Consider the following 20,942-nt stretch of genomic DNA (forward strand, 5'->3'; position numbering starts at 1 on the left):
ATGTTTCATTCTTTTGCCATCCTGAATATAAACTGTATGTCGTCCTGAGTATCACTGTGTGCACATGTACAAATTCAACGTATCTACAGGATAAATTCCTACAAACAAAATTACTGCATCAAGGTGATGTGCACTGTTGATGCTGACAGGTTTTGCCAAATTAAAGATCTGATCAATATACATATATTCCCTCCAAGAAAGTCTGAATAACCTATTTTTCCACATCCTGACAATATTAAAATTTTTCATCTTTGCCAATCTCTTAACTGAAGAAACTTAGACTGTGGCAAATAGTAACCTGTTGTATTCCCATTTTCCACAAGACAAACTAAGGCTGGGAGAGATCAACAAGTTCACACTGGGTCAGTGTTCCTTGCAAAGAGAAGTTAAACTCAAATCTAGGGGTGCATGGTTGGCTTAGTTAATAGAGCATTTGATTCCTGATGTTGGGGTTTTGAGTTTGAGCCCCTTGTTGGGTACAGAGATTGCTTAAAATGAAATAAAATAAGTTAAACCCAAATCTAGTCTGACATCAAAGACCATGCCACTAATCACAATGAACTAGTAGATACTGCAGCTGAAATGCCCTCATAACACAGTACAAGATTCAGGCAGAGAACAGATTATGGCCCAAGGCAGACTATGAAAAATGACATGTGCTAAACATTCCTCAATACTTCTTTTTTCCACAACTAAAAATGTATGTAGACATGCTATTTTTCTTAGAGTATACAATTTTCCAAATAGTGAGTTTAAAAACTTTTAATAGGTATGTATGGAAACCATGTCAAAATATCCTAATTTACCTAACCATTCTGTTACTACTGGCAATGTGGATTGTTTCCAATTTTGCTATATAAAAATCACTGCTTTAAGCTTCCAATGACTTTGTATTAAAAATTTTCTTAATTACATATATAATGCATATTTATGTATTTACATGTACATTAGAAATTAAAATGTAAATTAAATTACATGTAAATTAAATTACATGTAAATTAAATTACATGTACATAGGAAATTTAAAATTTTCATAATTACATATATAAAGCATATATATATGTATTTACATGTACACATATTGTTTCCTTAGAAACAGTTCAGTTTTAACTGTTTTCTGAAACAGTGCAGAAAACATGAACAATTACAGCTCTTTACAATTCCGAGACATAAAATGGTTACCTACTTCTAAACATTATCTTTTAAAATCTGAATTTAAATCATATCAGAATAAAATTAAGAAGAACGTAAGTAGCAAATTAACTATGAAACATTATTCAGTCATTAAGAACCAAGCTCCCAAATAATTTTCAAGTTACAACAAAATGCTTAGAACACATATACAATGTATGTATGTTTATATATATACGTATCTACACATATAAACCATATACACATCCACATATAGGTAGCATAAAACCAACTTTATGGAAACATCATCACAGACGAGTGGAAGGCTATATACCAAATATTAACAGTGGTTATTTCACTCTCTTTTTTAATAAAGATTTTATTTGTTTATTTCATATATAGAGAGATCACCAATAGACAGAGACAAAGGGGGAAGCAGGCTCCTTGATGAGCAGAACCCAATGAGAGGCTTGATCCCAGGACCCTGAGATCATGACCTAAGCCAAAGGCAGAGGCTTAACCCACTGAGCCACCCAGGCGCCCCTCACTCTCTTTTTAAAAATTGGTGACTTTTACTGCATCATCAAGAATATTCTTTTTTCTGGGACAGCACCTGGGTGGCTCAGTCTTTAGGCATCTGCCGTAGGCTTGGATCATGATCCCAAGGTCCTGGGCTCAAGCCCCACATTGGCTCCTTGCTCAGCGGGAAGCCTGCTTCTCCCTCTCCCCCACCCCTGCTTCCGTTCCCTCTCTCGCTCTCTGTCAAATAAATAAAATCTTTAAAAATATATATATATTCTTTTTCTAAAGTTTTTATTTGTTAACATATAGTTTAATATTAGTTTCAGGTGTACAACACAGTGAGTCATCACTTTCATTCATCATCTGGGGCTCATCACACTCACACTTCTTAATCCCCATCACCCATTTCACCACCCCCACCTCCTCTCTGGTAACCATCAATTTGTTCACTATAGTTAATAGCTTCTTGGTTTGTCTCTTTTTTCCCTTTGCTCATTTGTTTTGTTTCTTAAATTCCACATGAGTGAAATCATATGGTGTTTGTCTTTTTCTGACTTATTTCACTTAGCATTACACTCGCTAGCTCCAAGTTGTTGCAAATGGCAAATTTCATTACTTTTTATGGCTCAATAATATTCCATTTTATATATACCTCATCTTCTTTCTACTCATCAGTGGATGAGCACTTGAACTGCTTCCATAACTTGCCTATTATAGATAATGCTGCTATAAGCATCGGGGTGCACATATCCCTTTGATTAGTATTTTTGTATTCTCTGGATAAATACCTACTAGTGCAAGTGCTGGATCGTAGGGTAGTACTTTTTTTTTTTTTTTTTTTTTTTTTTTTTTTTTGAGGAAGCTCTCTGCTGTTTTCCAGAGTGGCTGCACCAGTTTGCATTCCCACCAATTGTGCCAGAGGGCTCCCCTTTCTCTACATCCTCGCCAACACTTGGTATTTCTTGTGTTGCTGATTTCAGCCATTCTGACAGGTGAAGTACTATCTCATTGTAGTTTTTATGATTTTTGTTTTTATGTGCACAAGCAGGAGCAGCGGTGGGGGAGCAGAGGGAGAAGCAGACTCCACACTGAGCAGGGAGCCCAATGCAGGACTCCATATCCCGACCCTGGTATCCTGACCTGACTTAACTGACTGAGCCTCCCACATGCCCTATCTCATGGCAGTTTTAATTTGCATTTCCCTGATAAGTGATGGTGAGCATCTGGTCTGTTGGTCATCTGTCTTCTTTGGAAAAATGTATATTCATGTCTTCTGTCCATTTTTTAATTGGATTATGTGTTTTCTTGGTTCTTTATATATATGTTTTAAGATTCTATTTATTTATTTGACAGAGAGACACAGCAAGAGAGGGAACACAAGAAGGGGGAGTGGGAAAAGGAGAGGGAGAAGCAGGCTTCCCACGGGGCAGGGAGCCTGACGCAGGGCTCTATCCCAGGACTCTGGAACTATGACCTGAGCTGAAGGCAATCACTTAACTAACTGAGCCACCCAGGTGCCCCAAGTTCTTGATATATTTTGGGTACTAATCCTTTATTAGGTAGGTCATTTGCAAATATTTTCTCCCATTCCATAGGCTGGCTGCCTTTTAATTTTATTGACTGTTTCCTTCACTGTGCAGAAGCTTTTTATTTTGATGAAGACCCAATAATTTATTTCTGCATTTGTTTCCCTTGTCTCTGGGGATGTATCTAGAAAGAACTTGCTATGGCCAAAGTTACTGCCTATGTTCTATTCTGGATTTTTATGGTTCCAGGTCTCACATTTAGGTCTTTAATCCACTTTGAATTTATTTTTGTGAAGGGTGTAAGAAGGTAATCCATTTTTTCCAACACCCTTTGTTGAAGAGACTTCTTCCCATTGCATAGTCTTTCCTGCTTTGTTGAAGATTAGCTGACCATATAATTGCGGGTTCATTTCGGGGTTTTGTATTTTATTCCACTGCTATGTGTCTATTTTTGTACCAGTACTATACTATTTTGACCAATCTTTTTTGTTGTTTGTTGTTCCTTTTCCCTCTTTTTAGAGTATGTGCATGCATGCCAGAGCAAGGGTGGGGAGGTTAAAGGGAAAGGGAGAGAATATGTGCCTGCATGGTCTGCCAGGGGTGGGGAGGGTATAGAGAGAGGGAATGAATTTTTAAGCAGGCTCCACATCCAGCCCGGAACTTGATGAGGGGCTCCATCTCACGACGCTGAGATCATTACCTGAGCCCGAAATCAAGAGTCAGACACTTAACTGACTGAGCCACCCAGGTGCCCCAGTACCATACTATTTGGTTACTACAGCTTTGTAATATAACTTGAAGTCTGGAATTGTGATGCCTCCAAGCTTTGTTTTTCTTTTTCAAGATTGCTTTGGCTATATGGGGTCTTCTGTGGCTTCATACAAATTTTAGGATTGTTTTAGCTCTGTGAAAAATGCTGTTGGTATTCTGACAAGGAATGCATTAAATGTGTAGATTGCCTTGGGTAGTACAGACATTTTAACAATATTCTTCCAATTCATGAGCATGGAATGTCTTTCCATTTCTTTGTCATCATCAACTTCTTTCATCAGTGGGTTTTGTTGTTGTTGTTGTTTTTGAGAGAGTGGGGGTAGGGGGTGGGGGGAGAGGCTTCATGCCCAGTGGAGAGCCTAACACAAGGCTCAATCTCACAACCCTGAGATCACAACCAGAACTGAAATCAAGAGTTACACACTTAACTGACTGAGTCACCCAGGCACCCCTCATCAGTATTTATAGTTTCCAGAGTACAGGTCTTTCACCTCTTTGGTTAGAGGTATTCCTAGGTATCTTATTGTTTTTGGCACAATTGTAAATGGGACTGATTCCTTGTTTCTCTTTCTGCTGCTTCATCACTGGTGTATAAGAATACAACAGATTTCCGTACATTGATTTTGTATCCAGCAACTCTACTGAACCTACTAGTTTCAGCAGTTTTTTTGGTGGTGTTTCGGGTTTTCTATATATAATATATTATTTACAAATAATGAAAATTTTACTTTTTCCATGCTGATTTGGATGCTTTTTATTTCTTTTTCCTGTCTGATTGCTGTGGCTAGGGCTTCTGAACCATGATAAATAATGGTGGTGAGAGCAGACATCCCTGCATGTTCTTAACTGTAGAAGAAAAGCTCTCAAGATGTTTTTCCCCAACAAGGGTGATATTAGCTATGGATTTTTCATATATGGGCTTTATTATACCGAGGTACGTTCTCTCTAAACCTACTTTGTTGAGTTTAACAGTGGCTATTTCTTGATGATAAGAGTCTTCTTTTAATTTTAACATCCTCAAAATTTTCTTTTCTTTCTTTTAAAGATTTTATTTACTCATTTGACAGACAGAGATCACAAGCAGGCAGAGAGGCAGGCAGAGAGAGGAGGAAACAGGTTCCCTGCAGGACAGAGAGCCCGATGCAGGGCTCAATCCCACGACCCTGAGATTATGACCTGAGCGAAAGGCAAAGGCTTAACCCACTGAGCCACCCAGATGCCCCCATCCTCAAAATTTTCTAAGATGAGCATGTATTACTTCAAAAAATATTTTTAATTAAAAAGAATATATATTCCACACAAACATCATAAACAATACAAAAGTACATGAACTTTCTTCCCTCACCTCAATGCCACTCCTCAATGCACTAGATTTCTATCAAGGGCAATGGTTATTACCAGATATTTTTCTAAGTGTATATATACATATATATTACATAAATATATAGTTTTGTGGTTTATTTTTAAAATTTTTTATTTCTTTTTTATTAAGTAATCTTTATGCCCAACATGGGTCACTCACGATTCCGAGGTCAAGTGATGCATGCTCTGCTAACTGAGCCAGCCAGGCACCCATTGTTCATTTTTAATGAAACTGGTGTAACAGTTTTTTTTGGTTTTTTTTTAAGATTTTATTTATTTATTTGACAGACAGAGATCACAAGTAGGCAGAGAGGCAGGCAGAGAGAGAGAGGGAAGCAGGCTCCCCACCGAGCAGAGAGCCCGATGCGGGACTCAATCCCAGGACCCTGAGATCATGACCCGAGCCGAAGGCAGCGGCTTAACCCACTGAGCCACCCAGGCACCCACTGGTGTAACAGTTTTTATACTGCTTTCCTTTTCGGCATTTTCCTCCTCAATGGTATGTTCTTCCATGCTAACATAAACACATTTACATCACTCTTTTTCCACTATTCCATATAAAGAACACAGCATAATTTACATGTGAATGCTATTTTTTTCCCAGAATTCTACAAGTGGGAACAGAATACTCAGCCTTACAGTTATATATGTCAGGCTGACAGGCTCATAAATTAATCTGGGGTTATATAAATAGAATTTTATATTCATTAGATTTTTTTCTGTAGTTTTCAATATTAAAATATTCTTATAATTAAAAATTACACATTTGATATACTGTCATACTCAAAGTTTCTAAAACTTATATGGCTTTTTAAACTCAGCATTGTTTCTGAGATCTCTCCATGCTATAAAAGATCTAGATCCTCTTAATGGTTACCTAGTATTCAACTGTATGATAATGATACACTGTATCCATCTTCCAAAACAGACATATACTTGGCTTCCAACATTTTGCTTTTTCAAAAAATACTGCAAATTATAAGAGTTAACATATATAGTCCTTACTCTGAGCTAGACACTGTTCTATTATTTTATATATATAATTTATTCTCTCTCAAAAGTACTGGCCCTTGAATTACATGGGTTTGAACTGTACAGGTCCACCTCTATGCAGATTTTTTAACACAGTATAGTACCATATTTTTCTTATGAAAATTTTAAGAGCTTTTTTTTTTTTTTTTTTAATTTTTATTTCTTTGACAGAGAGAGGGAGGCTGATGTGGGGCTTGATCTCAGGACCCTGGGATCATGACCTGAGCTGAAGGTAGATGCTTACCCGACTGAGGCACCCAGGTACCCTGATTTTTAAACTAAATTCTACCCTCATAAGGGACTTGAACTCATGACCCCTAGTTCAAGAGTCATATGTTCTGGACGCCTGGGTGGCTCAGTCGGTTAAGCCACTACCTTCAACTCAGGTCATGATCCCAAAGTCCTGGGATCAAGTCCCTCACTGGGGGTGGGGGTCCTTGCTGAGCAGGGAGCCTGCTTCTCTCTCCACCTCTGCCTACCACTCTGCCTGCTTGTGTGTGCTCTCTCTCTAACAAATAAATTAATTTAAAAAATAATAATAAAAAAAAGAGTCATATGCTCTACTGACTGAACCAGTCAGGTGCCCTTCCTTATGATTTTCTTAGTAACATTTTCTTCTTCTCTCACATAGTTTAAGAATACAGAGTATAAAACATTTAACATACAAAATATGTGTTAACTGACTATGTTATAAATAGTAAGACTTCCAGCAACAGTAGGCAATTAGTAATTAAACTTTTGAGGAATCAAAAGTTACACATGGGGGTGCCTGGGTGGTTCAGTCATTAAGTGTCTGCCTTCGGATCAGGTCATGATTCCAGGGTCCTGGGATCAAGCCCCGCATCGAGCTCCCTGCTCAGCAGGAAGCCTGCTTCTCCCTCTCCCACTCCCCCTGCTTCTGTTCCCTCTCTCGCTGTGTCTCTCTCTGTCAAAAAAATAAATTTAAAAAAAAAAAAAAAAAAGTTACACATGGATTTTCAACTAAGCAGGAAGGAGGGAGGTCAGTACCCCTAATCCTCATGTTATTTAAGAGTCAACTACAGTTACTATTTTTATCCTCATTTTACATAGGGGGAAATAAAGGTATAGAGAGGTTAAATAATTTGTCCAAGATTATAGCGCCAGTAAAATGGTAAAGTTAGAATTTAAACCAGTTGGTCTGTCTCTAAAGTGTGTGTTCTTAACCTCCTACTATGTCTTCTGACATTATATGCCAGAGTGTACCCAGAATGTATCAATGGATGCAGTATTTCAAGGTTGTATGATAAGAGTATTTTCCAATTTTACTAGATTAAACCAAACCCCAAAATGGTAAACATAAAAATTACTATCTGAAATGTATGGATCTGTTCATATACCCAAGTACCTGATATCATAAGAATAGTTTTGATTTTTACCCTTTAATGCATGGTTGGGAAATAACATTCCCATCTTATTTGTATATCTTTCATTCCTAATGATAAAGTTCTGAACATCAATCCCATTTCATATGGTGCATCTTTTCCCATATTACTGCTTCCCTTTTAACTTGTTCATGGGTGTCTTCGGTTGTACAAATTTTAAATTTTGATATATTCAATCTATGGTTTTTGGTTGATAGGTTATATTTCTCTATCTTTTCCTTATGGTTTCTAATCTATAGCTAAGAATTTTATATGTTAATCTTTTCACCCTGCAAAAAAAAAAAAAAAAAAAGCTTTTATTAAATTATTTAACCCCAAGAGAAATGTGTGATTTTATCAGTTTCTCCAACATCTTTGTTATAGGTACCTAATGAATCTGAAAGTGGGTTTCATCTCTCTGATCACTAGTGAGGTTAAATATCTCTTCAGATATTTCCTTCTTTCCTTTTTTTTAGATTTACTTAATTGATTTATTTATTTTTGCGAGAGAGAGAGATAGAGAGAGAGCTTGAGTGTGGAGAGGGACAGAGGGAGAAACAGACTCCCTGCTGAGCAGGAAGCCTGATGTGGGGCTGGATCCCAGGACCTCATGTCCCAAGCTGAAGCCAGACACTCAACCGACTGAGCCACCAAGGCACCCAGACATTTCTATTTCTAGTGAATTATCTCTCCCATATCATATCTCTTCATAGTGTAAAAGTTCTGCATTTTAATGCATTTATATCTTCTGATCTTTTCCTTAATTCTGAATTTTAAATCTTGTTTAATTATACCTTCTTCATCAAAAGAAAGATTATTCTCTTGTTCCTTGTATGTTTACAGTTGTGTTTTAGAGCTTTAATTCAGGGGTGCCTTGGTGGCTCAGTTAGTTAAGCATCTGCCTTTGGCTCAGGTCATGATCCCAGGGTTCTGGGATGGAGTCCTGCAATAGGCTCCCTACTGGGCGGGAAGCCTGCTTCTCCTTCTCCCACTCCCCCAGTTTGTATTCCCTTTCTCACTGTCTCTCTCTCTCTGTCAAATAAATAAAAGCTTAAAAAAAAAACAACAGAACTTCAATTCATCTGTAATTTATTTTCATGTAAGACAGGAGATAAAGATATAATTTTGCTTATATCCAACTGCTACAAAACCAATTTGATTAATCCATCTTTTCATACAAGTATAAGATGTTCTTTTTATCACATATTACGTTCCTATCTATACTAATCTATTTTTAGATTTGTTAATCTATTTATTTCTGTACCAGTTTCACATTTATTTTTAGTAGGACATTTTTATACTCAGTAAGTCATTATACTCAGTAAGTCATCATTCTTCCTTTTCAAACATTTCTTGGCATTACTTCATAACCAAAACAATAAACTCTTTTTGTTAAAAAAAAAAAAAAAAAGGAATGATCTTGGATATCTTGGATAACAAAGCTTTAACTGAAATGTGTACATACCACACACACACACACACACACAAACACACCCCATAGAGGAGGTTTGAGGATTATGGGGCCACCACAAGCAACAGAAATCAGAATATATATACACACACAAAAAACGCAAAGCTAGCATTCCATTTTACTCATGTACCCTTTCTTAGAAGAACAACGAACAATGAAGATTTGCAATGACCTTCAATTTACAAAGCATTTTCATTCACATTCATTATGAAAGAATGATACTTTGTCAAAGAAAATAATCCACTCATTTTAATATCAGTAATTGTATTCTGACTGAGCCTAACATTTCATTGCTGAAAGATATTTCAAAATGCACAAGTTTCAGCAACCAGTTTATTCTACATCAACCAGTAACCCGTTTATGTTGTATCTTTTGTACAGATTAAACAATAAATGAAAAGTACAATCACAAGTACCTATTACATATTATAATGTAGCATTCATTACTTATACTTAGAATATGTCCATTCTTTGGACAAAATAAAAGCTTTAACCATGAAAAGGAATGATTAAAAAACAAGTATTAGCTTATCTTAAGTCATTTAGATTTTTATTAGGCAAAAATCTGTCATCTACCTAACCATATAACTGTCAATTTCAACTCTGCTATTAAGTTTAACTTATAGACCTTTTCCTAATAAAAAATAAACTTACATTTTTCACTGTAAATGATCTGGACCACTGGATTGGGGCCATCATTCTGCGGTACTGGATCTATATCAGCCCATTCTGCTCTGTCCCTGAAATATATATATTTTTTCAGTGACTGTATTCAAATACATAAGAAGAAAAAGAACTCCAATGTTTTTAAAATTACCAACAACTACACTTCTATTAAATCAGTAACTTATAAATATTTTAATATAATCATGGTTGGGGGACGCCTGGGTGGTTCAGTTGGTTAAGCGGCTGCCTTCGGCTCAGGTCATGATCCCGGCATCCTGGGATCGAGTCCCACATCGGGCTCCTTGCTCGGCGGGGAGCCTGCTTCTCCCTCTGCCTGCCATTCTGTCTGCCTGTGCTTGCTCTCTCCCCGTCTCTCTCTCTGATAAATAAATAAAATCTTAAAAAATATATATATATATATATATATAATCATGGTTGGATTCTTCATGATCAAGTTTTGCCATTTTGCCTTACATCTTAAACTTTTATTTTATTTATTTATTTTTTTTTTTTTTAGATTTTATTTATTTATTTGTCAGAGAGAGAGGGAGAGCAAGAGCGAGCATAGGCAGAGTGGCAGGCAGAGTCAGAGGGAGAAGCAGGCTCCCTGCGGAGCAAGGAGCCCGATGTGGGACTCGATCCCAGGACGCTGGGATCAGGACCTGAGCCGAAGGCAGCTGCTTAACCAACTGAGCCACCCAGGCGTCCCCATCTTAAACTTTTAAAGTATCATAAAAATAAACTGAATATCTGCCCATTAAAATAAGTTAATAAATCAATAGTTCTCAAATTTAAAGTTTTTATGTAAGTAGAGAAACTTGTTTTGCAGTAAGTACAGAATAGTTTTAAATTAGAAATTTATTTAATTAATTGGTCTAGTAAGACTTTTTGGAGTTAGCATTTAAAAAAAATTGAGTAACAAGTTACTAGGAACTGACATTTTAAAATCAAAGTAAGCACTATTATTAGTTCACTATACTGAGAGGTGGTCCAGGTGGTCTTTCAAGAGCAGGCTCTTGAATCTAATAACTGTGTGGGTTAGAATGTAGGCTCTACCACTTATCACCTGTGTGACCTTGAGAAAATTACTTAATCTCTATGGGCCTCAGTTTCTTCATTTATAAAATGGAGATGATATTACTAACCAACCTTAGAAGGCTGTTTTGAGGATTAAATAGATAATATGTTAAGCATTTAAATGTGTATAATAAGAAGCACATACATAGTAAATTTAATATATATACGAATATATTAGTATATAGTATATAATCAATATACGAAACACAATATTACTATACACCTAAATATTTATGCCATATGTTATAAATATAGCATATAATAAAAGCATATAGGGGCACCTAGGTGGCTCAATGGGTTAAAGCCTCTTCCTTTGGCTCAGGTCATGATCCCAGGGTCCTGGGATCGAGCCCCGCATCCAGCTCTCTGCTTGGTGGGGAGCCCGCTTCCTCCTCTCTTTTTGCCTGTCTCTCTGCCTACTAGTGATGTCTGTCAAATAAATACATGAAAAAAAAAAAAAAAAAAGAAAAGAAACTTTAAATAAATAAATAAATAAATGCATATAGTAAGCATTCAATGAATACTCTTCTCATTATCATTGCTAAAATAACATAGTGGCACCAATAGGTGCCTATAGACATTTCTGTGCAAAATGCCTAATATGACTAAATTTGTTTTAACCACTCTTTTATTTATACTATAAATATAGTATAAATATCTTTTAGTTCTCTATACAGATCAGCTATTGACAGCAACGATTCTGTGGAATCCAGACAATCCTTAAGTTGTGTCCACTGTATCAGAAGAAATACAAGGGAAACAATTACCTGAGGTGTGAGACCTAGAGCCTGGGGCAGTAGCATGAAAAAGGTAAGGCTGTCATATAGTCACTGAAAAACCAGACCTAGCCAACTAAAGCAGCTGAGTATTTTACAATTCAGAGAGGAGGTGTGAGGATTATGGGGCTACCACAGCCAAATTAAATGTGTAAAACAACTCCAGTAACAAAATCTGGATGGTGACTTTCACTCATTCATAAAATCAAGGAAGGCAAATAAGCTATCTAGTGGGTTTACTTAGAACTACATAAGAAAAAATAAGACAAAAGAAAAATAAGATACAAGCATTTCTCAACTGTTTTTGCAAGTCCAACTGGAGATAAGAACTTCTAGGAGTGAAAGTCGGGAGAAAAAGCAAGAAAGTTACAAAGTACCCAACTCTGTTTACTATATACCACTTTTATAATACACGAGGTGATGTAACGACGGATTACAGAGTTTAACAAATACCTTTTCGGTTTTACAGCTTAAATCCGGTGCCTGCCTGACGGTAGGCGCTAAAATATTTAAAGAAAATGCTGAATGTAAAAGTCCCAGCCCTTAAAGATCTTATACTAGCTCCGTCCCCTTTAACAGAACAAACCAGGGGAAGCCCTTACACCTTGTTTTTAAAGCGAGCAAATCTGGACCTTATTTATATTTAACTCTTACTTCCTGCCCGGCTATTAAAGAGCCCCCAAACCCTTCGGGACTCTGCGATCAACGAGCTTAGCGCCGTGGGAGCAGGAAAGCGAGCGGGAGATTCCCTAAATTCCTGAATCACACCTGAACAGCCTCAGGGAGAGCGCTGTCCGGTGTGCTGCAGTTTCTACGCTGTCTGGCGTCTGGCCTCCTCCATCTCTCGGCGACAGGCTGGCCCCGGGAACCAGCAACCCCGGAAAGAGCGCGAGGGCGCCGAGCGGGCCTCGACCCCGCCGAGCGCGCTCCCTCCACCCCGGCCAGCCGGACGAGGAAGCCGCGGAAACTTCGGCCGCACACGCCGAGGTCAGGGGAGCCGACCCGGAACCGCCGGCCGGGGGGAGCACCCGCCTTCAGGAGGAAGGGCCTCGGGCGCGGCGGCCCTGCCGTGGGCTTTACCTGTACAGGACATAGGTGGGCGAGTCCAGGCTCAGGAACCCGTCGTCCATAGGGGACGCCACTGCTTCTCCGGGCTCAGCCGCCATAGCTTCTTCCTGCTGCTGCTGGGGCGGCGGAGGGTGCGGCTGGGGCGGTGGCGGCTCGGGCTGACCGGACTCGCTGCCCTGCGCAGCCTCCCCAACCCCCTCCGTGGCGGCCATCTCGCCTCGGTCCGCAGCGGAGGTAGCGGCGGTAGCCCCGCCCCCACGGCCCCGCCCCTCGCTCCCTCCCACACCCCCGCGGCGGCCCACTTCCGGTTTTTCCTCCCTTCCTACCATAGAGATGCAGACTAGAGAGACCCGGGCGGGGCCCCAGCCCTGGAGCGCTGAGATGGGTACCAGGCCTCTTTGGAGGGAACGACGCTGTCCCTGAGGACTCCAGATTTCCCGCGCGTCATCCCGTGTGTGGACCTTTCCGAATGCTTGTAGTTGATACTTTGGAACGGATTGTTTTTGTTAGATCCCCTCGCTATGGAGATGGTTCTCTCTTCTCTTGGACAGTGCCTTAGACGCATTGGATAAGGGCAGGTGACCCACAGCTGAAGACCCAGCTCCTCCCCCTCAGCCCTGTCTGGGAAACTGGCTTCCAGGGCTCCATATTAACCCTAAAGGCCTTTATGTTTCTTGGGCACATTTTTCTTTTGCATGGTGAGCTTAGGCCAAAGAATTTAATACAGGGCTTTTGTCTTTCTAAATTAAGATCTGGGAGCGCCTGGATGGCTCAGTTGGTTAAGCGACTGCCTTCTGCTCAGGTCATGATGCTGGCTGGAGTCGTGGGACTGAGTCATGCCTCGGGGTCCCAGCTCCATGGGGAGTCTGCTTCTCCCTCTGACCTTCTCTCTCATGCTCTCCCTCACTCTCTAATTAATTAATATCCTAATTATACAAATACTATGTGTGTATGATACAGAAAGGGCAAACATTTAACAACTGTTTACTACCTATTACGTAGCTTGCTCACAGGAGTGTAAAATAAAGTCTCTGTAGTCACGAAGTTTACATTGTAATGAAGGGCAACAGAAAATGTCACCCTAAAATATATCGGTATTCAGGACATGTCACTCCAAAATATACTGCTTTGGTATACTGATTATTTCTGAGCCGTAAGCACTTAAAAACAGCCTATGAAGGGAGAAGCTTTATCTGAGCTCCCTTTATCTGCCTAAAGACAGATTCTCTAAAAGAAACTGAATTGTCCTAAACCCCACAGTAGAAGTGGAGACCACACCCAGACAAATTTTGTCAAACTGTCCTATCTCGGGGTACCTGGGTGGCTCAGTCATTTAAGCCACTGCCTTAGGCTAAGGTCATGATCCCAGGGTTCTGGGATTGAACCCCACATCAGGACCCTGCTCAGTGGGCAACTTGTTTCTCCCCTGCCTGCCCTTACCCCTTCTTGTGCATGCTCTCCGTCTCTCTCTCTCCCACTCGCTCTGTGTCAAATAAATCAAATCTTAAAAAAAACTAAACCTGTCCTATCTACTGTCTGTTCTTTTAAGGGCCCATTCTTCTTTCCGAAAAATTATTTATTCTCTGGAGAGGCCTACATTGCCACTTCCCTTTCCCTATTAAAATGGTATTTAAGGGGCGCCTGGGTGGCTCAGTGGGTTAAAGCCTCTGCTTTCGGCTCAGGTCATGGTCTCAGGGTCCTGGGATTGAGCCCCGCATGGGGCTCTCTGCTCAGCGGGGAGCCTGCTTCCTCCTCTCTCTCTCTCTGCCTGCCTCTCTGCCTACTTGTGATCTGTCTGTCAAATAAATAAATAAAATCTTTAAAAAAAAAATGGTATTTAAGACTGAATTCTAAGCAACCCCGGGGAATTGCTAATTTTTTCCTAAGTATCTTCCATGTATATGTGAGGCATACATGTTAATAAATCTGTTTTTCGCTTATTAATCTTTTATTGCAAAGGTCACAAGCCAAGAACTCAGAAGGGTAGCGGGAGAATTAATTTTCACCCTCTATAATGGGAAGGCTTATCTGGGGGCTATTTGTTATTGTTCTTGTTGTTATTATTACTATTATAACAGAGAGCATGTGAGTGCAGGGGTGGGAGGAGAGGGCAACAGAGACAGAGAGAAAGAGTGAGAGATAATTGGGTTTGATGAGGGAGCAGGAGGCTGGCTGAGGACGGAGCAGAGGCTGGCGCCTTGCACCCCCTCTCTACCCACTCCCCTTGGTAATATGTGTGACATTCCACAGGCACCCCTGACTGCCCTAAAAGAAGAACAAATGGTTATCTTGCAGAGATCACAGTCCAGCAAGGCAGAAGTCTCTCTTGGTTTACAAATGTCCTTGAGATTTACAACGAAGAAGTTACCTTATCAATAGCCCAATTTCCAAAGACACATAACTCAGTTCCTCAAGCCCTAACGTCACCCTCCCCTTCATAAAAAACTGAAGGAGGCGGAGGTAGAAAGAAAAGTAAATAAAGTTAAGTTTCTTCTAAACCTAAATCTCACTAACAAGGACGTTTGATAGCAGGAATGTAACATTCCACCAGGAGACTCCCAATTGTCTTTATGTTAGTGCCTCATTAGAGGGAAAGTGGCCTTGGCTTGATAGTAACCAGGCCTTCAATATCCTGACAGTCTTCTTTGCCCCAATAGCCCTTCTGAACAACCCTTTGTCCTCACCTACCCAACTCCTGTGTATATAACCAGCCACTCCTCACATGCCCGGCGCAGCAGCATCTCCATCTGCCCACGGGTCCTGTCCCCGTGCTCTAATAAACCACCTTTTTGCACCAAAGACGTCTAAAGAATTCTCTTAGCCGTCAGCTCCGAACCTCACCCTATTGAACCTCACCTAGGTTCAAGAACTTCATCAGGTTTAACCCTTTCTCGTATGTTGTTCACCTGATATAATTAGTCTCATTCATGCCATTTTGTTCTGTGTTTTCTGTGTTATGGTTTCTTGTTCTATCTTTCTGTGTTCCTTTTCAGCCCTGACCGAATTTGTGTGTTCCTTCTTCTCTACTGGTTTGAAAGTTAGGCACCCATTTCTATAAATTTATTAATGAACATATTCAAACTTTTTTAAAGAAAGGGAGTGGGGGTGAGGGACAGAGGGAGAGAGAGAGAACCTTAAACAGGCTCCAAGCCCAGCTCAGAGTCCCATGTGGGGCTCCATCTCACAGCCCTGACATCATGACCTGAGTCAAAATCAAGAGCAGGGTGCTAAACCGACTGAGCCACCCAGGTGCCTTGCTGGGGGCTGTTTGAGCAAAGACATGATAGTGGAAAATGCGTGCCATGTAGCGTAGATAGGGAGTGCATACTCACTCTGTTCTTGTTTCAGAAAAGATGCCAGTATCACTGAAGTCCTGAGAGTGAGGGGAATGAATTGGTAGGTGATAAGGTTAAAGAAAAAGCCAGGGGCCATGGTAAGAATTTGAGATCTTCGGGTGGGAGGGGGGAGGGTAATACAGTCATAATATAAAATTTATCCTTTTAATAATTTTTTAAGTAATTTTTTCTTAAAGATTTGATTTATTTATTTGACAAATGGAGATACAAGTAGACAGAGAGACAGGCATAGAGAGAGGGGGAAGCAGGCTCCCTACTAAGCAGAGAACCCCATGTGGGGCTCGATCCCAGAACCCTGGGATCATGACCTGAGCCTAAGGCAGAGGCTTTAACCCACCGAGCCACCCAGGCGGCCCCTTTTTAATAATTTTTAAGTGGGGGTGCCTGGGTGGCTCAGTGGGTTAAAGTCTCTGCCTTCGGCTTGGTCATGATCTCAGGGTCCTGGGATCGAGCCCCACATAGGGCTCTCTGCTCAGTGGGGAGCCTGCTTTCCCCTCTCTCTCTGCCTGCCTCTCTGCCTACTGTGATCTCTGTCAAATAAATAAATAAAATCTTAAAAAATATATAAAATTTAAAAAAAATAATGTTTAAGTGTACTGTTCAGTGGCATTTAAGTATGTTTCCATCTTTGTGAAACAATCACCACCATCCATCTCCAGAATTTTGCATCTTCCCAAACTGAAACTCTGTACTTACTAAATAACTCCCCGTTCCCTCTGTTAAGAAGAAAACCACATGAGTGCCTGGGTGGTTCAGTCGGTACAGCATGTGATTCTTGATCTCACGGTTGTAAGCTTGAGCCCCATGTTGGATGTAGAGATTACCTAAAAATAATTTTTTTTTTAAAAAGGAAAAGAAAACCACAGGCCCCAAATGGAACCACTTATGTGAAGAGCCCCACATCAGCAAGCCAAGACTTAATACCTAACCTAACTGAAGTTTTAGCCTCTCTGCGCAACCCCTCCCCCACCAGGAACTTAACCTCTGACTAGTCAACATGGAATTTACTGGTCAGCACTAGGAAATTCACTGACAGATCCCCTCTGTTCCCCTCAAGAGGGCGACCATGCCTAAAACAATGGATTCTTTGCTAATTTCCTTTTTTAATGCCCCTTCTCCACCTTTAAAAACCTTTCCTTTTCCACAGCTTGACTGAGCTCCCCCTACTTGGTAGATGGGATGCTGCCCAATTCATGACTCAGTTAATAAAGTCAGATATTTAAATTTTACTTGGTTGGATATTTGTCATTGAACCTTTTCCCTTTAGGCGCTAGTAACCAGATTCTGCTTTATCTCTATGAAGTTGACTACTTTAAGTACTTCATGGAAGTGCAATCATACAGTATTTGTCCTTTTGTAATTGGCTTATGTTGCTTCACATAATGTCCTCCAGGTTCCTTAGATGTTAGCCTTTTTAAAGGCTGAATAATATTTCACTGGTATGTATATGTCACAAATTTGTTATCTATCTGTTAATGAACACTTGGGTTGTTTCTACCTTTTGGTTGTGAATGATGAAATATCTGTTAGAACTCCTGTTTTCACTTCTTCTGGATATAGACCTGGAAATGGGACAAGTGCTTGATCTTTTGGTCATTCTAATTATAATTTTTGGAGGAACTTTTCTCCTACCACCAGAGAACCTAATTTCACTGGTTTAGAGTGAGGTCTTGGCAATGGTATATTTTATGAGCTCCCCATGTAACTCTAACATGCAGCCCAGGTTGAGGGTTTCTGCTGTAGTCAGTCTATGGTGTAGCCTGCTGCTTTGCCATTAGGTCTCCTAAAGATACTAAGGTGTCTCACCTGCTGGGGAGACAGGCCTAGGCAGGGTTGGTTAGCAACCAGTATGGTCATGTTAAATATGTAAATCAAACAATCAAAAAAATTTTTTTAATATATTACCTTTAAAAATAGAAATAAACCACAATATGTGTGTAAATAAAACTACTTACCAAGTGATGTAAGTTGTAGTGCAAATTGTTCTTCAATTTTTAACAGCTTTATTGATAAATATTTTAAATATCATAAAATTTACCTCTTTCATGAGTATAATTCTTCATCAATTAATTTTTTATTTTTAGGAATTACTGATATGAGTTTTTCATTGATATAGCTGATATTAACAACATGATGCTACTAATTTGATTGCACTCTTCCAGAGATTTCCCCAGAAGTTTGATAGTTATTAGGTGCCTAGGGATTGTGTTAAATGCCTGAGATCTCAACTCCCCCCAGTGCTCTTTAGGCTACATCATTTCCCTCTCAGCTACAAGCAGAAAGGAGGATACCTTCAGGATATTGATTGCACTTCCAGAGCTAGTACCTGGAAACTGTGAGCTAGAGAGAGGGGGAGAAAAGGGGGGGAGGGATAGGAGGGGTAAAGAAGATGACAACTAATTAATCTCAGTTGCCAGAACTTGGAGCATGTCTTTGTCTTTTGGCTGCTTTGCCCCACCACCAAGAAAGGACCATTTGCGGCTGCGCCCAGCCTAGTCAAGAGATAGTCATACAAAACAGAAAGGAAATGATTGAGTGGGGGGTCCAGTTGTTAAGTGAGCCACAGACACAAGTCCGTGGAATGATATCCTGAAAGTGGTGAAATAAAACATCTGCTAACATAGAATTCTACATCTAGTAAAAATAGTCTTCAAGAAAGCAAAAGAACATTTTCAAATAAATGAACACTAAATGGTTTGATGCTAGCACACCCTCAAAAGAAGGATCGTCTAAAGCATGTACTTGAGACAGAAGGAAAATATCCTCAGACGGGAAAATCAGAGATGCAGGAAAGAAAGAAGATCAAAGAAAATGGTTAAGTATGTGGATAATCTAAATAATAATGGATGATATAAAAATCACACTGTTAACGGCTTGTGCAGTTTACAAATGTATGGAATTAAAATGCATGCAACCAGTAACATAAAAGTTGGTTAAGGGGTCAACAGACTCTCTTAAAGTCCTTATGTTTCCCCTGGGAAGGATAAATGTATTTACTTCCTGCATCTCTGACTTTTCCATTTGACAATTTGTCAATTTGTCAAACCAGAAAGCAAACAAAAGGGGCACCTATGTGACTCAGTCGACTAAGCCTCTGACTCTTGGTTTCAGCTCAAGTTGTTATCTCTTGGGTCATGGGATGGAGCCCGGTGTTGGACATCCCACTCAGTGGGGAGCCTGTTTCAGATTCTCTTCCTCTGCTCCCACCCCCCCACCACAGACGTTCTGGAACTCTCTCTCTCAAATGTAAAAAAAAAAAAAAAAATTTTTAAGACCAAATAAGCAAACCACCATCTCATTGAGAGGTTGATTGGGATTGTAATACATCTATAGATCTATAGATCAATTTTGGGTAATGGCAACTGTATTAAATCTCCAATATTTGTACACAATATATCTTGGTTTAGTTAGGTTTTTAGATGTCTTATGAAGTTTTATTGCTTTTTTGAAAGTGTTATTGTTTTTCCGTACTTTGTTGGATATAGAGTTGTCTTTCTTGTTTCTGGTATACAGAAGTAAAACTAACTTTTATATCCAGTCACTTTGCTAACTTCCATTAATTTTAATACTTTAGCTGAAGCAATTAAGAATGTGATACTGGTACAGAAATAGACAAAGTAATGAATACAACAGGGAACTCACAAAGAGATCTGTGAATATATATGGATACTTGAGATTTGACAAAGCCTCCATTGCAAGGAGTGAAAAAAAGAGATTGTTCTGAATCATGGTGCTGAGACAATTAGGCATCTATATAGGAAAAAAACAAAACAAAACAAACCTGTATCCCTACCCCACACTATATAGACTTCAGTGTGAGAGGCAAGAGATAAAGGTCTTAGATGACAAATAGGATGAAATCTTCAGGCTTTAGGGTCAGGAAAAAATTCTTAAACAATACATTATATCATAATAATATAAGAAAAAAGAATAAATCTGATTATGTTAAAATTAAGAACTTCCTCTTCATCAAAATATACCATTAAGAGAATAAAAGAAATCACAAAGGGCTTAAATCCAAAATAGGTATTAGATTCCCACAAATAAAAATACAGATAACTTTAAATAGAAAATTGATTTGAACAGATTCTGCACGGAACAGGAAACCCAAATGGCAAATAAATATAAAACAAGGTGATCAATTTCATTAATAATCAGGAAAATGCCAATTTAAAACATTTTTATATACCACTATCCACCCACTAGACTGGCAAGATGAAAAATTTCAATTCCAAATGACTATTCTAATTTGGGAAATAGTTTGGCATTATATAGGAAAGTTGAAGATACATATTTTTATCATCCAGTAATTCTACTCTTGGGTACATACCCCAGAAAAATGTGTACTCCTGTGCATCAGAACACATGAGCAATGTTAGCAAAAACATTGTGTATAATAGCCACAAACTGGAAACAACAAAAATGCTCAGCAAGAATACAATGTGTATTGTCATAACTATGTCTTTCTAGAAAATTACATAAAAACTATGCTGCATTAAAAACAATTTTCTGGGGGCACCTGGGTGGCTCAGTGGGTTAAAGTCTCTGCCTTCGGCTTAGGTCATGATCTCAGGGTCCTGGGACTGAACCCTGTATCGGGCTCTCTGCTCAGTGGGGAGCCTGCTTCCCTTCCCTCTCTCTGCCTGCCTCTTTGCCTGCTTGTGATCTGTCAAATAAATAAATAAAATCTTTTAAAAAATAAAAAATAAAAATTTTCTGGAGGCACCTGTCTGGCTCAGTCAATAGAGCATGAGACTCTTGGTCTGGGGGTCATGAATTCAAGTCCCACATTGAGTATAAAG

General features: G+C 39.4%; 1 protein-coding gene across 2 annotated transcripts in view; it reads right to left on the minus strand.

Annotated features, from left to right (window-relative positions):
• The window catches only part of FNTA (farnesyltransferase, CAAX box, alpha), a 31,367-nt gene extending 18,322 nt beyond the window's left edge, over window positions 1-13,045 (minus strand). Inside the window, exons 1-2 of one of the 2 annotated variants that reach the window (XM_004775716.3) lie at window positions 12,797-13,045; window positions 9,852-9,937 (exon numbers count right to left, since the gene is read on the minus strand). In XM_004775716.3, coding sequence (XP_004775773.2) covers window positions 9,852-9,937; window positions 12,797-12,996 — 286 coding nt within the window. In that variant the 5' untranslated portion in view covers window positions 12,997-13,045. Of the gene's footprint in view, window positions 1-9,851; window positions 9,938-12,484; window positions 12,692-12,796 lie in introns of those variants that run through there. The other variant, XM_013047419.2, reaches the window with a different exon arrangement.
• Between the last annotated feature and the right edge of the window lie 7,897 nt (window positions 13,046-20,942).

This window comes from Mustela putorius, unplaced genomic scaffold (genome assembly GCF_011764305.1).
Source record: "Mustela putorius furo isolate JIRA1106 unplaced genomic scaffold, ASM1176430v1.1 tig00003976_pilon_pilon_pilon, whole genome shotgun sequence".
Taxonomy (NCBI): Eukaryota; Metazoa; Chordata; class Mammalia; order Carnivora; family Mustelidae; genus Mustela; species Mustela putorius.